Source organism: Aythya fuligula, chromosome 6, assembly GCF_009819795.1.
Source record: "Aythya fuligula isolate bAytFul2 chromosome 6, bAytFul2.pri, whole genome shotgun sequence".
Classification (NCBI taxonomy): Eukaryota; Metazoa; Chordata; class Aves; order Anseriformes; family Anatidae; genus Aythya; species Aythya fuligula.
In genome coordinates this window covers 28,760,664-28,777,332 of record NC_045564.1, presented here as the reverse complement: position 1 = coordinate 28,777,332, position 16,669 = coordinate 28,760,664, and the positions used below count along the sequence as shown (strand labels likewise).

General features: G+C 39.0%; 1 protein-coding gene across 1 annotated transcript in view; it reads right to left on the bottom strand.

The window, feature by feature from the left end:
• DARS1 (aspartyl-tRNA synthetase 1) overlaps positions 1-15,638 on the bottom strand; it is a 39,525-nt gene extending 23,887 nt beyond the window's left edge. Inside the window, exons 1-4 of the mRNA XM_032189898.1 lie at positions 15,519-15,638; positions 14,391-14,448; positions 8,975-9,067; positions 3,924-4,026 (exon numbers count right to left, since the gene is read on the bottom strand). Coding sequence (XP_032045789.1) covers positions 3,924-4,026; positions 8,975-9,067; positions 14,391-14,448; positions 15,519-15,596 — 332 coding nt within the window. The 5' untranslated portion in view covers positions 15,597-15,638. The remainder of the gene's footprint in view (positions 1-3,923; positions 4,027-8,974; positions 9,068-14,390; positions 14,449-15,518) is intronic.
• Between the last annotated feature and the right edge of the window lie 1,031 nt (positions 15,639-16,669).

Here is a 16,669-nt window from a genome sequence, read left to right as displayed (position 1 = left end):
CATTTATGTCAATATCAGAGAAAGCTGGATATAAAAAAAATACTTAAAAAGTTCACTTGGTAGTTGAAAGCATGCACAGGTACCATCAGACTGGGATTAATTTAAATTTTACCTACTCTTGGATAAACTAGACAGGTTTCTTCAGCCTCAAAGGAAAGCAGATTTACCTGACTGCATGACTTCATCTTGCAGCTTCATCAGCAACCTTTTCTAATTTGACATATATTGAGAAATAAAGACAACAAGAATACAAAATCATCCAGAAATCATCTGACTGACAACTATTTTATTCTTCTTTTTCAAAACTCACAAGATCTTCTAGCATAGTAGGGAGGAGACCTGCATGAACTCCTGTTAAGTTGGTTATCTATGATGATCTCTATGTCCTAATGACATACATTTTTCAATATTAATCCTGAACATATACAAAATCTGACCTAAAGTTCACAAAGGGACAAATTCAAATGGAAGAGTATCAGAGTGATTACTCCAAATAAGCCCTCGTTACTATATACCCCGTGGCAGTAATCTAGTCACCAGTTTACCATTCCAATTGCTGTGCCAACAGCAGAAGTAATGACTGTGATTTCAATTTTCCCTGGTATTACCAATTCATGTAACCAATCAAGTTAAGTATACTTTTCTACAATCTAAGTTTAATCCTAAAAGTTCACCCATCACATTTTTATTTTTTCTTATGTTTTCTCTCTTTTCTAGATTTTCGTTCTCTAGCCTGCCACAGAGAGCCATGTACTTTCTGAGAGAGGGCAAACTGTTTCAGCAGCTAAATTAGGATCTGGTAACCACCTCCCTCACCTGCTACATCATATCACTGCTATTTGTGGATTAATGCCAGTAGTGGGGTAAAGCCCAGTGCTGGTTTAAAAAAAAAAAAAAAAAAAAAAAAAAGAAAACCAAAAGTGATCACACCCAGTACGTTCTGGAAAAAAAAAAAAGCAGGTTGATAAATTACTAATTTCACCACTGGGCACCTTTGCTGTCTGAAAGAGACAACTGCCTCTGTAATTCCTTGCAGGAATGTGCAGAGGTTTTCTTTGATGAAGGACCTTATAGGGAACTCCATAGCTGCCAACCCTTACTGACACTACACTGCCAGCTCTGTATTTTTTGAGAAACTTTTTACAGTTAACCTCACAGAAATCTCTTTTAAAACTGAGATAAATCAGTGTGAAAAGTATCTTTCAATAAACATAACTCACATTGCTATGATCGTGGAGAGGATCAGTATACGAATATTATGTTACTATACGTATATTCATATTACATTCTGTGGTTTCTAGACCACAGAAGGTTATGAAAGTTTTGTTCCCGTGTGCCAATATCTAAAAGAGGAACTGGTTTGTTTATTATTTATGAAAATTTGTACAGAAATTGCTCACGATTTAACCAACCTTTATCTTAACCTCTCCTTAAAATTCATGACCTGTAATTTCACAAACTGTTTTAAAGAAAGTTTTGGACCCGCTATCAAAATGAGAAAGCAGCACAAGTAAACTAAAGTTTACCTACTGCCAATGAGAAAAGTTTAGTTTGCATTGAAATTGAAATGTAAGTTATTAACTATTTTATTTAATAAATGTGTAGGAAACAAGAGGAGATGATGAAAGAGACACCAAGAAAGGCAGAGAAACAATATAGTTATTTTTAGACATCTGAGACCAGCTTCATCTGCTAATAATAATGGCATTATTCCACAGCCCATGAAAACAAGCAGGAAAATGACTGAAGACAAGGCATGTACTGTCACTGTGCTTCAGGTGTTACTGACGTGGTGACCACAAGTGCACTTGGAAGTCAGGGAACAGCAGCCTCTGAAGGAAAAGAGGCAGCTGCAATGACGGTAGACAGAATTGTAGAACAAGATAAAACACTGGAAAAGCTGAGAGCATGGGAGGATATTAATGAAATAGGTTTGTTGGTGGGAAGGAATCCTAAGGTGACTGCACTAATCGTGTTTAAAAATAAAGTAACTCTGCAAAACAAAACCCAGGATGGTTGTAGTACTGAAAGCTGTATCAAAGCACATTATAGTCAGCATACAGGCATTTCAGAAGCACAAATGAGTACAATATGCATGCTATAAAGTCTGAAGTATCAGGATTTAGACATAGAATACTACCATAAAAGGGAACAGATTGAAAAGTCAAAACACAGTACAAACATGAATTTGGCTACTCAGGGGAAATCAGGTCTGTCACATCAACAAAAGTGGGGAGATGAAAGGGAATTGGAAAGAAATTAAAGGATATGGTTCCATCTGATTTAACAGCTCACTGCTGCCAGAAGATAAAGGAGCTTTGCCCTCTGCTCTTTCCAGATACCACCTCTTGGTAGCTCTGCACCTCCAGGACCTACTTTAAATCACTACCCTAACAGAAAAATAGCCTAGTATACAAGATCAGTAAATCTACAAAGGGCTGTGGAAGGCTTACAAGTGGCAGTCAGCTCACAGAAGAGTAAGGACCAACTTCCTTTTCGCAAGCTCCTACCACAGAGCTCTGCTACTCGTGAAACAAATGTCAGACATCCAGTCGTGGAGCCAAGAAACATGAAGAAAAAAATGAAAAAACAGATATTGAAGAAAACTGGAGGATAGGAGAGTATCACTACTATAAAATTGTTTCACTGCTCTGTAGTGCAACTTTGTTGAGAGAGCACAGGCAGACTGTTAGTGGGTTACAAGGAGAGGAAGTGGGGAACCCAGAGATTGTGCACTCAATTCTTTTCAAAGCTTCTAAGTGCTGGAGAGAAAAAACTACTTCATGAAGAAACGGAACGCTCTGGCTCATGAACACCTGTAAACAGCATGCTTCGCACTGGCACTGCCAACTCTAAGCACCGCCAAACAACGAACACTGCTGGTTCTGTTCTCCCGTTGCCTTGAACCTCAATCAGCAGAGGCATTATCCTAACCTTCTTAACTTGGCTTCTGCAAGTCTATACTATAATGAATCCCTCCTCTCCCTGACATATTGAAGGTTGAAGGCTGTGGCACTCTTGCAGCTAATTAGTGGGGGCTCCCTTCCCAGGCACAAGAGTAGTGCCAAGAACTACACAGAAGCAACTCGAGTACCACATGTTAAACATACTACTGCACTGAACTGATCCACATTTCTGTTTGTGAGTAAGTAGTTATACATGACTAAAAAGCTCTATTATAAAAACACCATTATCATGTGAACATATTTAGTAATGGACAACCTGAAAGCACAATCCTGAAGCAAGAAGTAGGGGGAAATTTGTGTTGTTTTTTTTTATATCATTAAGAATAAAACAAACCAGCTAACTCAATTTAAATTGTTTCAAACTTTTTATTTTTTTATTTTTATTTTTTAATTAGCAAGTCTAAATATTACTGCAAATAAAACCAGAATATTTTTGAAAAGTAACTCAACCTCCTCCCAACTTTTCGGGCCAAAAAAAAAAAGGCATGTAAATAAGATTAATTCAGGGCATAGAAACAACTCTTAATTTCAGCTCAGTAAGACGCTTGTAATGTGGAGCTTCTTTGCACCAGTTCTAGCTATATAATGTTACCACACTGCAAATCTTGTAGAAGAAAAACCCTGAACACGTGCAGACACACACAAACATCACACAAAATGAAGTGCCCCACTAAGCTCGGCTTGCCAGACTTTTTGTTAGCCAGCTTGAAAGTAAATGTAGGTTGTCTACGGCGAGAGAATGCTGCTTCAGCAGTTCAGAATGAATTTCAAGCCTGTTCTCTATTTTATCTTTTGTCAGGGTAATGTATTCAATGCAATAGTGAACTGACAATTTAAATAACTACATTTTAAAACAAACGAAGCATTGATGTTAATGTGTGAAAATGGTCCCAACCCCTGGGAGTCCTGGTTCCCACCATTGTTTACTCTGACAACAGGATATAATTGCTTACTTACTTGGCAGCAAACTTTACCATCTGCTTGCTCGCATGCTGTCCCACAGCCACAAGAGCCTGGATATTAAACTGCTGCTGACGCAGGACTAAGAAACACTGCTTCCCTGAATACAAAGAAAAACAACGCAGGTGTATTAAGGACAAGTTACTCGATAGCTTTGTGAATGAGAAAAATGCTTTACTGTTTTGATATTAAGCTGAGCTCTTAAGGGGGAGACGGGAGGTGGAAGTTTCCCTCTCTCCCTCCCTGTCTGAATAGCTAGATCTAACTACGTTCAGCTCTGCAAGTACACACACCAAACTTGAGATAAATCAAGTAATTCTGACTTACAGAACCTGTGAACAGACACTTTCTTGAAGTACCAATAAGCCTTCCAAGATAAGTAATATTTAGACAGAACAAACTGCAATTCATAACTTTTTGAATATCAAGTGTTCTTCAACTGTAAGAAGAAATCATACTTGTTGCCTCAGTCACAACTGCTTCAAGTATACATTATTTTAAAATAAGTTCTTCTCTTCTAAAATGTACTTCATCACTTCTAAAATTAAAGGCATAGAGCTCATTTGAAAAATGTACTCTGAGAGAAATGGGCTTGATTTTGCACCACAAGGGTCTATACCAACAATGTTCATTCTATAATACACCACACACTCAGAATGAACGGGAACAAAAGGAGTATTGATTCTGATAAATGACAAGAACCTAAAAGACCCAAATAAAAATTCCTGCAAGAGCAATTTATTCATGAACAGCTTAGGGAAAAAGAAGTTAATAGGACGTAATAGTAATTTACAAAGAATATAATGCACTTTGTTGACTTTTAAAATGGGTATTTCCAAGTCAACAAAACTCCTTTAATTTGTTCAAGTGACAGTTAAAAATCATTTCATATTTCTGTTCACATCTCTAATAAATATTTATTACTTAACTTACATTTAAGGAAACATGGTGATTTTAAATGTTTCTTCAGAGAGAGAATACTGACAACAAATACTCACTGTTGCACAATGACAAAATGCATCAATACTTTTTCAGTTCCAAATTCTGACTCATAACATGACATTTCCATTAAAATTGTGAGAATAAGGAGCTAGCTTTGTTAGAGCTACTTCCCAATTACTGCTGCCTTACACTAGAAAACATTCAAAACAACATATATCCAATGTGAACAGTGATACCAAAAAGACAGTTGTGGTTTTCACTTGTGATTATGTAGATTACAATTTGACACATAGCTGCAGATGATTTAAATGATATTAGACAATCATGATAGATGTACATCATGACATACAATGTCAGAAATAAAATCAAACGCATAAAACAACTAAAATGCTATTAAACATAATAATTACTTGAAATACCTTTATCCTGTGATTGTGATTTCAAAAAAATGCAATAAAACTAACTGCATATTTTCAGGAGAAAAAAAAAAAAGCATTCAACTATTTCCATATTCCAGAGGCTGCAATATCTTAAGAAAGCTAATATAGTAAGGATTTACATTTTTCCTACAAGCAAACGTTAAGCCATAGATTTAAATTAGAAAAGTACAGGCTTCATAAATTAAATACAACCTTCAGCAATATATATGCCTGTGTTTCAGCAAGTTGACAAACTAATTAAAGTACAATTTTTCCATAGGACATTATGTGCTAAGGGTTTTTTGGATAAGCTAGGCTTATCTCTCATCTTTAACATCTCAATATTTCTTACTTAGTCTTGTATTTGATACAGTATTTCATTGAAAACAGTATTTTTCTCTGTGATCTCAGTCACAAAGAAGTTAAGGAAGTGTGATGGAGATTCTGCAACACAATATTAGGTGTTCAAACAAAAATACACAGCTGAAGACAGCAACAATGTCACTCAACTTGTATAAAGTTAAGGAAAAGCAAGTGAAACAAATGAGGAAACTTGTTTGGCAGTTGTATTTAAATCCAAGACTGTAAGTCTGATCGATATTTGCATTTCAAAAGGACTCAAATCTTGTCATGAGTAATGGTAGTTGTTTCTATGAGAAAAGAAAATGGTTTGTAGAATATAATCATTTCTAATCACATGGAAGATAAGTGATGAAACAAACCTCACTGATAGAAATAATTAAAACATTGGAGTTACAAAAATTGTAGTAGGAAACAACTTTTCCCCATAGAACTTAATGCGTGCAAGATGAAGTACCAAACAGATGAGGCATAACCAAATCTAGTTCACGATTAGATGCCGTTCCAGATCAAGAGACAGGAAAAAAGGAAGCATTAGAGTGTGAAAAAAAAATAGGATTATGGGATGCTCTCCATGTGTTTCAAAATCTTTACATGGTATTTCAGTGAAAAGACCAACTTTAATTATTCAACAACAATAAACTATTTTAAGCTTCTATAAAATAAACCAATATTGTATCCTATACACGAAGACCTAAAAAGATGAAGAGTTTCAAAAGAAAATTTGGTTAAAAAGGTTTGATAGTTTAATGGTAGAAACTTTTAGTCACTGAACAAATAAGAATACATCACACAGAATCCCATCAAAATGAAGCACGGAAAACCAAACAGGAATGGATGTCCTTTCTTAGAAATACCAAATGACACGAGACCTTTTGAAAGAAAAGGATGCAAACAAGAACTTTGCATAAACGGTGAAAATTTGTTTGTCATACAAATTAATACACCGTTAGTTACAGACATCTATCAGCAAAGGAAAAAAACACTTTTTAAAAAATAAAATTTGGTCCACTTGCACTTCGTGGTCGTCTTATTTTCAGACATACTATTTTGATGTTTTATAAAAGCTTTGCATCCATAAAACAAAAACAAGTTCCAGCCTTCCATGCCACTGAAGTCCCAGCTGCCTGGCAGAACCCAGACTGATTTCCCAACTGCTGTTCAATGATAAACGCAATCAGTAGCTTAGGCTGGCTTTAAAATAAAGCCAGAAATAACATTTCATCTATGATAAAAAACACAGGGCCTCAAGCACTTTAATTTTAGTGCAACTCACAGAAAGTCCCAACACCCCATTCTTTACACATCTTTCAGTTAATTTCCATTGGACTTCATGAGTGGCTCGCTGTATGAGACAGCTGGATTTTGCAGTTGTTCACATTCATTTATTTGGTTTATTGGTCAGAACCAGACAGGGTTAAGTAAAGGCTATGTTGGTTATTTAGAAGTCAAATCCAAGCTTCTAAGAAAAATAAAGCTATTTTTGTGCAAGATTTTCCTGTTTCCTGCAAGATTTTCCTCTCCATAACGGTAGGAATAGCGCCACAGTGTGTGTGGGAAAGGCTAACATTACTTTTTATTCTTAAACATTTGCTTTTGTTGTAAGGTTCTTTCCTCCAAAGCTTAAGTAAACAACCATACAGTATTCCCTAAGAGCATTCCCTGAACGTCAGAATTGTTCTGTCTTGTCAGTCTGAGAAAGGGTACAAGAAGCACAATCAATAAATTGAGAACACTCTGTGTCCATAATCGATTCCTTTGCTTTTATTCTTCAGGTTGCACTAAGAGTTTTGAAAATAGACATTATTATTTCATGAAGAAACACGGTCTCTCCTGAGGTTAAAGTTGAAGCGTGAAAAGCAACAGCTTCCTGGAAGTTAATGTTGCCATGTTACATGTTGTTGTGACTGAAGTAAATGTATGTTTCATATTAGTTATCTTGTATAAAATACATCAAGTAATAAACAACAATTCCATTTTGTTTTAGAGGTCTGTGTAAGACATCTGTCTTTAATACAGTAAATGCTGTTAGTAATCCGAACTTTTCCTCTACTTACAAAATAAAAAGCCATGAGGATACTCATGTTTGTATACTAATACTAACATTTAAATTAGATCATGTCTCCTGCCTGAATAATTCCAAGTTGTAATGACTGAGGTTTTCACATCTTTTGGGGTTACAAAATTTCTGTAACTAGCAAAGAACAACTTGCATGTTATACCATACCACAAAACTACTGAGGAAATCACACATATGTGATACATATATATTTACATTGAGCTCCTTATCTTAACAGCATTACAGACAATCATCACAGGACCTTTTTTTTTTTTAAAAAAAAAAGAAAAAAAAAAAGAAAAGAAAATGAATCCCCAAAAAAAGAGAAAATAACCTACACTCTGTGACAACAGTATGCACTGGATTTTCATCCCTAATTATTTGTATTATTCCCAGTTCTACAACTACTGCTAAGCTTCATTTATGAAGATCATTTCTTTATGCTCTTTTCTTTCAACTCTTGGGAAGACAATGCATTTGTATCTCACTACAGAGCTGCCAAACATAACTGAAACCAGTACAACAGTTGTCAGCATCTGATGTCAACTGAAAAGGCCAAAGCCTGTTTAAGTTTGCATATGGCAAACTGATCTCCAGAGAGAACTTCTGATTCTAGTGAAAAAACATGGCTGTCAGACAGCCAACTGTGACAGCCCACACCATGCAGAACCCACAGAAGGATTCTCCTCTGCCTTACATCCAAACCGAAATAATTAGATACAGACAACCAAAAGAAAGAAATCTGTAATTTTAATACATGTTTTTGTTTCCTATCAAAGAAAAGGTACAGTAAAACTATTCATACGCAGCAGAATAAATATGGCTGGCCTGACAACTGACGTATTTAAGTATTTTTTTTCCATAGAGCCTTAAAATTGGTTCATCTCAACGCCCCCAAAGAGCTCCCCCAAAGCAGAATGACCGTAATTTTTTACAATTATTATTTACAGTTGTCCACACAGTATTTTGTAATGTGATAAAAACAAAAATTACTTTTACAACAGTGTAATAATAATACCTGATTTTCTGCTCAGCTGAAAATGAAACGTCCTCTTCACCTTTCAGGAGAAGAGGAGTGGAAAATAGAGTAAGCCAATTGAAGTGCACACTGAGTAACCAAGTGGCAAAGTTTTATTATATGCAAGACATAATTAACAAATAGTAATTGCTTTGCTTCCTTTTACTGAAAAATCACGAAACCAAAATAAATGTCCAGTTTATACCAACAAAATGAGAAAATAAAAATCAGATCCCTGGAGGCATCTCACCTTTAGCTCTGCTCGTATGAATTCTGCCACGAACCCAAACCACCTCATCAGCCTTCTCCTCTGTCAAGTCTTTTATTCGAATCAAAACTCGATCTGCATTACAGAAAAATAACACATTTTAAAATTGTTTTTTGGAAGGAAAACGTTTTTCATTTAAACTCCAGATACATTTTCTATCACTGTTAAAATTTACAATAAATCCCAAATACTATTTTGTGTACCTACAGCATAATAGAAGTTTGTACTGAAAACACACAGGATCCCGTTTCCTTTCTCTGTGAATAACACTTGATCAAGGAGTTTTAAATTGGCTCAAGCTTAACGTTTGACTTACACAGCAGGGTCAGTCTCCCCTAAAACAAAAGCAAGACTTATTGTAGTTTGTGGATGGCACACCCAGAATGACTACATTATTTTGGTAGGACTTCACTCTGCCGCACCGCAAACCTGGACTTACAAGCCTGGATTTCTGCTCACTAAGGGATCCCTGCATTGCTCCACCATACAAGATGGACACTGGTATGTTGAACATATGGCTCAAAGGAGACATTGCTGTTCTCTTTCTATACATTAGGAGGGTGAATATCGCTGTAAAATAATCATTATTTTAAATAAAATGAATCTACAAACAAATGTGCACTAAAAATTAAAGGAACATTCAATGCAGGGTTAATAAAGGGTAGAATTTGGGTAATAAAAAAAATTAAAGAAAAATATTTCTAAACAAATCAGGACTTTATAGCTCGTATGCAATTAAAACTACTGATTATACAAAAATATGTTTTTCATGGGAAATACGTAACGAATTCCCTCTTTCATCACAGACTTCTCCCATGTTGCAAAACATTAAGTTCACCAAGACTCTTCAACTAGTCTAAGACTAAGGCTTCTCTTCCCAACAGAACTTTTTCAAAGTTTGTCTAACCCAGCTTACCATCTGCCATTCTGGACTCCTTCCTTCTGTCCCTGAATATTAGTCACAGCTTGCCCTGAAATCCTATTATTCTGCACTGGACTGGTATTCTGAGCTCTGCAAATATGAAAGGGGGTGGTAATGTTTAAATGTTTTGTATGCCCTTATGCTCAGGGTAACATTTTTTTCTTCATAGACACGCATCAAAATAAGAACAGAATGAAAGTGCATATAGAAACGTGATACAAAATTGGCTTGAATATATTTGTAAGTGTGTGCATGTGCACCTGCACTAGGGAAGGGAGAAAGGGGAGTAAAGATGTTACTGCTTGCCAGCAACCCCTGTTGTTCAAACTTCATCAGTACTATAGGAAACAAGCAACCAGCATAAACTGTAAGCTTTAGTACTTCTAAGAGTTTGGTATTTAAGAGTTTTACAGTTAAAATTACCTCAGTCAACTTAAAACTGTATTACTAGAAACCCAAAATATTTTCCAGGCACAATCATAAAGACAAAATGAGGTGTTACTCTTTTTATGGATCCTTAGTGTTTCAAGAACCATCTGCATTAAATAAATATTTCTTTAAAATCTTTTTGATACATTATGGTCCATATTTCACCAAGATGAAATAACACCTTTAGTGCAAAATAGATATATACATATACATACATATATATATATATATATATAATTACTAAAAACTATTTCAACTTCCATAAAGAGGGTAACAAAACAATATCCAAAAAGAGGCACAATTAAGGCATTTTTTCAATAGTAGACACAGCAACTTTCCCATCACTGTTTCCCTATATGCCCCCAAATCCGGTCTTCTTTCATCTTGCTTCTAAAATGCTGGTAGTTCACAGTGGTGTCAATGCTTGTTAGTTCATGGCAACGTCTATGCTTGTTAGCATAAGCAGTCATTTATCTTTGTCACTCATTTTCTCTTGTCCAGCCAACATATTGTAGCTCCTATTTTCCTTCTGTATTCTCACCTATCATTTCACATGGAATTCCTTTCAGTTCATTTCTATCTTTTCCATGATAAAAATGAAGCTTCTTGTTCTCACCTTTGCGGTTCTCCCACCATACTCTCCAGCCTACCATCTATTTATTTTTTCGCAAATGCAAGCTATACTTACATTTTGTTTTCTTGCCTCTTCTTGCTGCATAAACACTTACAGATAATATTGCAAAAATAAAAGACATTTCAAATTATGCTACAGTTGCAGCGAAGACAAGGGATACAGATTAAAGATCAGACAAAACACTCCTTAATTAAGTCTGAATTTACATGGCCAGCACCCATTCAATGTACATTCTATTTTACCTTCATTGCTATTTAAAATCATATTTAAGGAGAACCTGATTCTATTTTTTTTTTATTTCATTTCCTTCATGTATAGCACAACCTCTTCTTTTCAACATACTAAATAAGGATTATCTTTCTTGCAGAGCTCTACCATTTTTTAAGCATGGGAGGAGAGAATAAAAATCCAAAAAGCTATATGGGTCGTATAAGTCAAAATCACTTTTACATACCCTTTCTTCTAGGTTTGTCTAACTTACATCACTGAATTTTGAAAGGGCGGTAAGTATTTCTGGTATCACTGTGAAGTGCCGTCATTACAATGTTGGATAAATTTGAAAAAACGAAGAAAGTGGAAGTTTAATAATAATAAACTAAAAGCCAAAAGCAGTTTAAGATGAAAGCAGCTTCCAGAGAGGGGAGGTGAAACCAACAGGTCTGGACAAAAAGGGAAAGGCAAATGGAGTTTACTAGTAATCATAGCCTCGAGCTGGCAGGAAGGACTGTAAAGACATGAAGTAATGGGACGTAAGCACACCACACAGGCAGGGCAGCCAACACTAGCACAAAAAAAGACTGAGGTGGGCCAAGTATGAAGGCACAGGTGTGGGTGTGTGAATACAGTGGAGTAGGGCAGAATATCTCTGCATAAACTTTGTGATCAAGTGAAAGACCTTTTATTTTGCCTGGAGAAGAACTAGAATCTCCAAGTGCAGTGAAATGACAATAAACTCTTCCCTTGGAGAAAATAATTTGCTCCAATCCATCTAAACATTTTAGCTTCCCATGTCCAGCCAATGTCCTCAGCTCAGTGCAGCTACTACATCGAGCCTAAAACCAACCATACCACAGGCATCAAACTGAGCTCCGGCCCACACCTGTGCTCTTGGCGGCAGTTCCCAGACTGTACGCCAATCTGCACACACCACCCAGACCTCATTATTCTGACTTAGACATGGCACCTATCCACATGGACTTGAGAAAGGAATTAAATACTGCACAAACAGATGGAAAACCCGCATTCGTGGCACCCCATGCCCCATGCAGTAGTTCCTTCAAGACAGTCAATGCGACCAGAATACTTCAGAGAAAAGCATATGTGTGCTACTGATGTTGAATGATGACTACACGCTCCCATGAGTCCTTTGATAAGAGCTTTCCCTGGCAGGAACTTCTTTTAATTTAAAGTGCATCAATCTACAGCAAGGCATTGGGCTGATCTTGAGATCTTTTATTACAGACGTTTTGTTTTTTATTGTTACCTGATTTGGTGTTCTGGGTAGCAACTTTCTAACGAATAGAACAGCAGGAGTGGATGTAGGGTTTATTTTATGTCTGATGGAAACCCTACTAAATCTTGTCCATGCATTGGCTGAGACTTTTTTCTAAATGATTGAGGGGACAACAACCCGACCTACAGCACTCTGCCCTTTTCACATCGTTTCCCATAGCTTTTACCATTTGCCTTCTCAACATATTTTTTCTCCAGAGTATTTTTGAGTGTTTCTTTTGAGTATGAGACAGCTGGCAGGGTAGACTTCCTCCAAGACAGCAGGACTCGATCCGCCATCCAAGCCTGCAGCTGGGGCTCCCACAGAGCTGTTGATAGAGGGTGTGAAACTGGCACAGGGGACAAAGCCTGCAGAAGCTCTGCTGAGCCAAACACCATCGCAGAGAGTGCAGGGTGAGGAGCTCCAACAGCGTGATCCTTCAGCCTACAGTCAGCAGTGCAGTTTAACTAGTCAGCTGCTACTTCTGAGAAGGTGGCTTTTTCTTGTCATTGCACCCTTTGAGTTATGGCTGCACAGCATGCAAGGCTGGATGGCTGTGCTGCTGCCCCTTCCAGCACCCACCACACCCCCAGCCAGCTTCTTTTACTTTGTTAAGCTGGCTAAACAAGTTGATATTGTTCACAATTAAACACGTTGAAATGGAGCACAAGACCAGTGCAGCCAGCAGCTGGGCTGGCTAACATAGTGACAGAATTTCAACTTTAGTCCTGTTTCTTTGGCAACTAATGCATATTTTATTCAATAACAACTGTTGATACCATCTCTGGTGACTTTCTTGTCCTGCGATTTTTTTTTGCATAATGTTCCCCTTCAGTTGTTTGCAAACTATGATTGTTTTTGTGGCTGCTCCTCTTCTCTACATTCTGCATTTCCCTTCCTAAGGGAAGTCAACCCAAACAACCATCCAGAGGAGAGAAAAGTTACCTAGTCAGAGAAAATGTACTTTTTTTTTTCATTCCACTATGAAAAAGTTACAAGTAGCCAGTCTGTTACCTTCCCTCATTCCTGTTTCATGAGCTGAATAACGTGAAGATTTAATATTTCTTGGGATGCTGATCTGAGACACTGTTCTCTAGCTGAAATGTCTTCCTGAATCCCAATTCTGTACCAGTACGAAATGAGGATTTCTGAGTACACAGCAGTGTGAACAACAATAAGAACTATAAACATTTATATATCCTACTCAGAGAGAGCTGTTGCAGCAAAACATAGCAGAACTTACTCAAAAAAGACCCCAACCACCCGACACCTCAGGAGTTGGTATATTATAAATAACAATAATCGAATACAAGAAAGTCAAACTTGCAGTGACAAACGGTAAAAAAACTGACAGGCAGCACAGGGCAAGGTCCAGACGAGTGCAAAGATTGTAATTCCATAATCTCCCTGGACCCTGCTCTGATATCCAACTATTATCGCGATTTTCTTTTCTTCTGTCCAATCAGATTTTCTTCTGTTCCAACGTATGTCCATGACCTCCTGTCCGATTGCCACATACTTTCAAGAGTCTGGCTTTATCTTCTCTATACCCCCCCATAAAGTAACCTTAGATACTGACAAGATCATCCCTCAGCTGCCTCTCCTCCACGCTGCACAAGCCCATTTCCCTCTGCCCCTCCTCAGGGATCCTGTGCTCCTTCCCCTGCCCAGGCTGTCAGGGCTCCATCAACTGGCTCCACAAATGAGTGTCTTCCTTGCACTGAAGAGCTCAAACCTGGACACAGCACTTCAAATGCAGCCTCACAAGCACCAAACACATTCAGATAAAGGGAAAGAAGAGCAAAAGAATCTGAATGAAAAAGTTTGATAAGTGATTTTTCAAACAAGTACTGAAGATACGTAGTACATAACTTGCCCTCTTTGGTCTTTTTCAATTATTATTTTTTGTTTTTAAACTGACCTGGTTTCTCTTGGGATTGTATCATTGATGACACTCCATATCTTTCCTTGGCATAATCCTAAAAAGGAGGTGAGAAATATATATCAAAGAACTACACACAAAATGACAAATAAAATCATTAGTTAACTGAGGTAATATAGAACAATTAGCTGTAACACTGAAGTGAAGAAAGTGTGTTTCAGACTGACAGATGCACAAGCAAAATAATTGTGCCCTGTGAAAGAAAAAAATTCAACACCACACGATAGGATCACTCTGCTACACAGAAGTTAGTACAAATGCCTCTACAAAGAGTTTACTCCTGAAAATATATTTAATTCCCACAGAAGTAGATTCATTGCTAACTATTTCCTTCCAATATTCAGGTCCCCTGAGAAAAACAAGACTGTATGCCAGTATGGCAGCCAAAGCAAGCCTAACAAAATCTGTTAGGTAAGGCATGGGGATGGGGCCTTTTCTTTAAAATGATGACACTTCTACATAGTTTCCCAACTAAGCCCATTCATTTACAAACAAGAAATAAAACTTGTTTTATATTATTACACTGAGCAAATGAATGAGCTCACACTAAACAGTTTAGATGGGGTGGGTCCCGGTTTCTCAACTTTTGAGGAATTGTGGCCAACATACCAAATTTTACAGAATCCACCTGTAGTGAGAACTCACTGCTGATGCACACTTGGCCAAAGCAAGCCAGCGTGACACGACGACGTTACAACAAAATGAACTGCTGCTCGTTACGGCCACGTTTTTCCTTCCTGAACAAACCTTGGCCTACGACACTCCAGCAGGGCTCTGAGGCGTTCAAGCACAAGCCCCAGCCTCCAGCCGGGCCGGCAGGAGCCAGCTGTGCCCCTGCTGAAGCAGCCTGGCGCTGAGCTGGCCCGGGTACTTGGCAGGGCCCGGGACGGGGCAGGGGCAGGGGCTGGGGCTTCCTTCAGCGCCCCCCACCCCAAAAACCCCTCAGGGGACGCTGCCGCCTCGCTGCCACCACCCCACACCCCCCCCCCAGGCCGGCCCCGCGCTAGGCCGGGCGCTCTCCCTTCCCCCTTTCGGGGCCCAGCAGCTGCGGCAAAGCAGCCACAGCGCCTCCCGTCCCCTCCTCGCTCCCTCCCGGCGGAGACCCACATCGGCCGCCGGCTGCTCCCCGTTCTCCGGGCGGCGATCGCGCTCCGGGCCCTGCCCGCGACCGGCGGCGCTCGGCATCCTGCGGCCCCTCACGGTGCCTCACGGCCAACTCTCGCGAGATCTCCGCCAGCCCGTGCTACCGGCGCAACTCTCGCGAGACTTGAGCTTGGCGGCTCGGAGGGCGGGACCGCTCGCCTCAGAGCTGCCCGCGGGCAGCAGGGGCAGGGGCTGGGCGACGGCTCAGCGCCCCTGTGGGGGCGCCCCATTTTTCTGCAGAACGCCCCGTTTTTCTGCAAAACGCCCCATTTCGGCTGCTGCTGGCCCCACAGGGCTTGTCCTGCCTCACGACCCAGCCCGTTGTCACTTGGGGGTGACGTGTGGCGCTGAGATGCTGTGGCATGCAGCCTGGTGCCAGCAGGCTGGTGCCAACCAATGCGTGATTTTGGTGTCTCATAAATAAAATTGAGTCACCAGTGCCTGCCCCGAGTTTCCTCTCTTCCTCTGAATCCTGCAGTTTATTATTAGCTAGCTAAAACCCAAAAGTAGCCCTGGTAATTTGGGGAGAATGAGCATTAGAGAAAATCCAGGTGTTTCCCTCCAGCTGGGTGCCTAAATCAATGCGGTAGTATTGAGGCCGGGCCTTGCTGCAGGTGGCAACTTTCAAATACCCAAAATCAAAGTTGCGAGCAGCTGTTGAGTCCTGTGGCCACAGTTTGTTTATTTTATGCAGGACAAGAAGAGGGAGTTAGCTGTCCTGATTTAAATTGCAGTTTTGAGTTCTCACATTTGACTAACTAATCCCTCTTGCGGTATCGATTAGAGTTCTTCATTTCCTGTCCTACAGTTGTTTATTTTACGGCGTTTTGTTCTGCATTAGTTCAGCGTCTTTTCTGGTGGGAATCCCCTCGCAAAGTTCCCCTTCTGCCTCTGTCTCACAGAATTACGCACTTCACCACCAAAAGACCACACAGCTTTCACAAAATCCTTTCTTCGCATGTGAAATGCTGTTTCAAGCTATTAAGATCCAGTAACAGAAAGGACAAATCACAGTTTTTATACCTTCTTACCACCAGACACAAAGTTCTGGTGGTAGGGTATCGAGTACTCTATTTAACAGTAATGTAACGGTAATAAACCACGTGGATTTCTTG